Below are 1,698 nucleotides of genomic sequence, written 5' to 3'. Positions count from 1 at the left end.
TCCGTAAGGAAAAGAAAAAAACCCACACACACGCTTTCCGAATAATGGAAAATAGCTTTAAAACGTTTTCTTATCAAAAAGTTTGGTTTGTATTTTTTAATCCTTTTATTAAAAAAAAAACAAAAACAAAAACCAACAAAACCCCTACTTCGCCAAAGCGAAGCAACTTCTCTCTGGAATATAAATACCAAAAAAAAAAAAAAAGATACATTAGCAACGATCAGAGTAATAGTCTTAAAAATACAGTAGACGCTGATTATTTCACGTATAATACTGACCTTTTAATAGTATATTAAAACGGTGCCATATATACACACAATATACATTCTCCTACACGTTACAGTGCATTACAACGTTAACCAGAAAGCAAATGTCTTTTATTTTTGTTGCAGCAAAGGTCCACGTGAGTCCGCTGGAGAAGGGGCGAGAAAAGGTAAGTGCAAGCCCTAGCAGGAGCACTTGCACTCCGAAATGATGGGGTACTGGATGGGTATCCATGTGCACCTCTGCCCTCCCCGACGCTGGCACCTCCACCTCAGGATCGTTAAATGCACGGACTTGGCAGGTTTGCAAACCATGCCTTCTGGGACTGAACAAGACCTTTTACTGTAGCAGCTGCCCACTTTGACATACCGGGGCCAAAAGCGGCTGCCGAGATCGTTCCACGTGTATAGGACCGGGCAGAAGGTCTGGGACCAGAGCCACATCTGCAGCTTCCTGCGCAGCTTCTTGCTCAGCCTGTGCTTCTTGCCCGGCTGCAGCCCGTCGTAAAACTCCAGCCCTTTGATTTCGCTGGGCATCGCTCCCGAGGGTCTCTGCCTGAGCAGCAAGTCCAGCTCAGCTAGATCGTCCACTCCGAGCCGGTCCTCGGGCAAGGAAATAGCCATAAAGTTAGGGTCGAAGTGTCCGCCCATGAGGTTCCTTAGCAAGGTCTCGTTAAGATCCTTCTCCTTGGGGTCAAAGATAGGGTCCGGGTGCTCGATTAGATCCACCAAGGGCAGGTTGTCGCTGGGAGCCGGTCGGATGTGCAGATAGTGCTGGCAGGCGCCTTGCTCTAGCCGGAGACCCAGCAGAACCACCAAGGCGTATATAGTCACAAGGCACTGGGAATGATCCATCCTTGGGAGACCGGTGGGGGGGGGAGAGGGGGGCTGGGTTCACCAAACAGCAGGGGAAGAAGGTGCAAGCAAATACATCAGAAAACTTGTACGGGGATATCCAAAATAGCTTGTCTTTAAGGGGGATCACCTCCACTCCCCGCACCACCAGCAAAGACAGCCCCCTAATAAGCCCGGAGAACAAGCCCCCTGCAAACACTCTCTCTTGCAGGCTTCTCTATAAAATTTCTCCTGGTGGAGCCGCTCCAAAATTCTGCTGCTGCTGCTGCTTCTTTTCACCCTCCCCGGGAAAGGGAGATGCCTCTTTTTGTTGCAAATTCTGCTTGCTGCTGCTGCTCCTCGTTGTCTGCCCGTGCGTATGGAAGAAGTTGCTGCCGATTCTTCTTCCCGCTCCTCTCCGCCGTTTGCAAAGCAGCCTCCTCAGCAGCAACAGCAGCCACGCACGTTGGCACCAGTTTGTCTGCTTTGCAAGGACCCAAAGCCTTTAAATTTCCTGCACTTTCAGCTTCATCTCCATGGAAACCACAGACTCTCTCCTAACCCACCCCACCCCCCTTAAAAAAACCCACACACACAACAC

The 1,698-nt window shown here is 49.8% G+C and overlaps 1 protein-coding gene across 1 annotated transcript; it reads right to left on the bottom strand.

Moving 5' to 3' along the window:
* Positions 1-220: 220 nt before the first annotated feature.
* NOG (noggin) lies at positions 221-1,208 on the bottom strand. Its single transcript, XM_009287665.2, has one exon. It carries the CDS (start codon positions 1,116-1,118, stop codon positions 447-449), a length of 672 nt encoding a protein of 223 aa, XP_009285940.1. The 5' UTR covers positions 1,119-1,208; the 3' UTR covers positions 221-446.
* Between the last annotated feature and the right edge of the window lie 490 nt (positions 1,209-1,698).

The sequence above is a fragment of the Aptenodytes forsteri genome, unplaced genomic scaffold (genome assembly GCF_000699145.1).
Source record: "Aptenodytes forsteri isolate BGI_AS27 unplaced genomic scaffold, ASM69914v1 Scaffold153, whole genome shotgun sequence".
Taxonomy (NCBI): domain Eukaryota; kingdom Metazoa; phylum Chordata; class Aves; order Sphenisciformes; family Spheniscidae; genus Aptenodytes; species Aptenodytes forsteri.
This window is presented reverse-complemented; position numbering and strand designations above follow the sequence as displayed.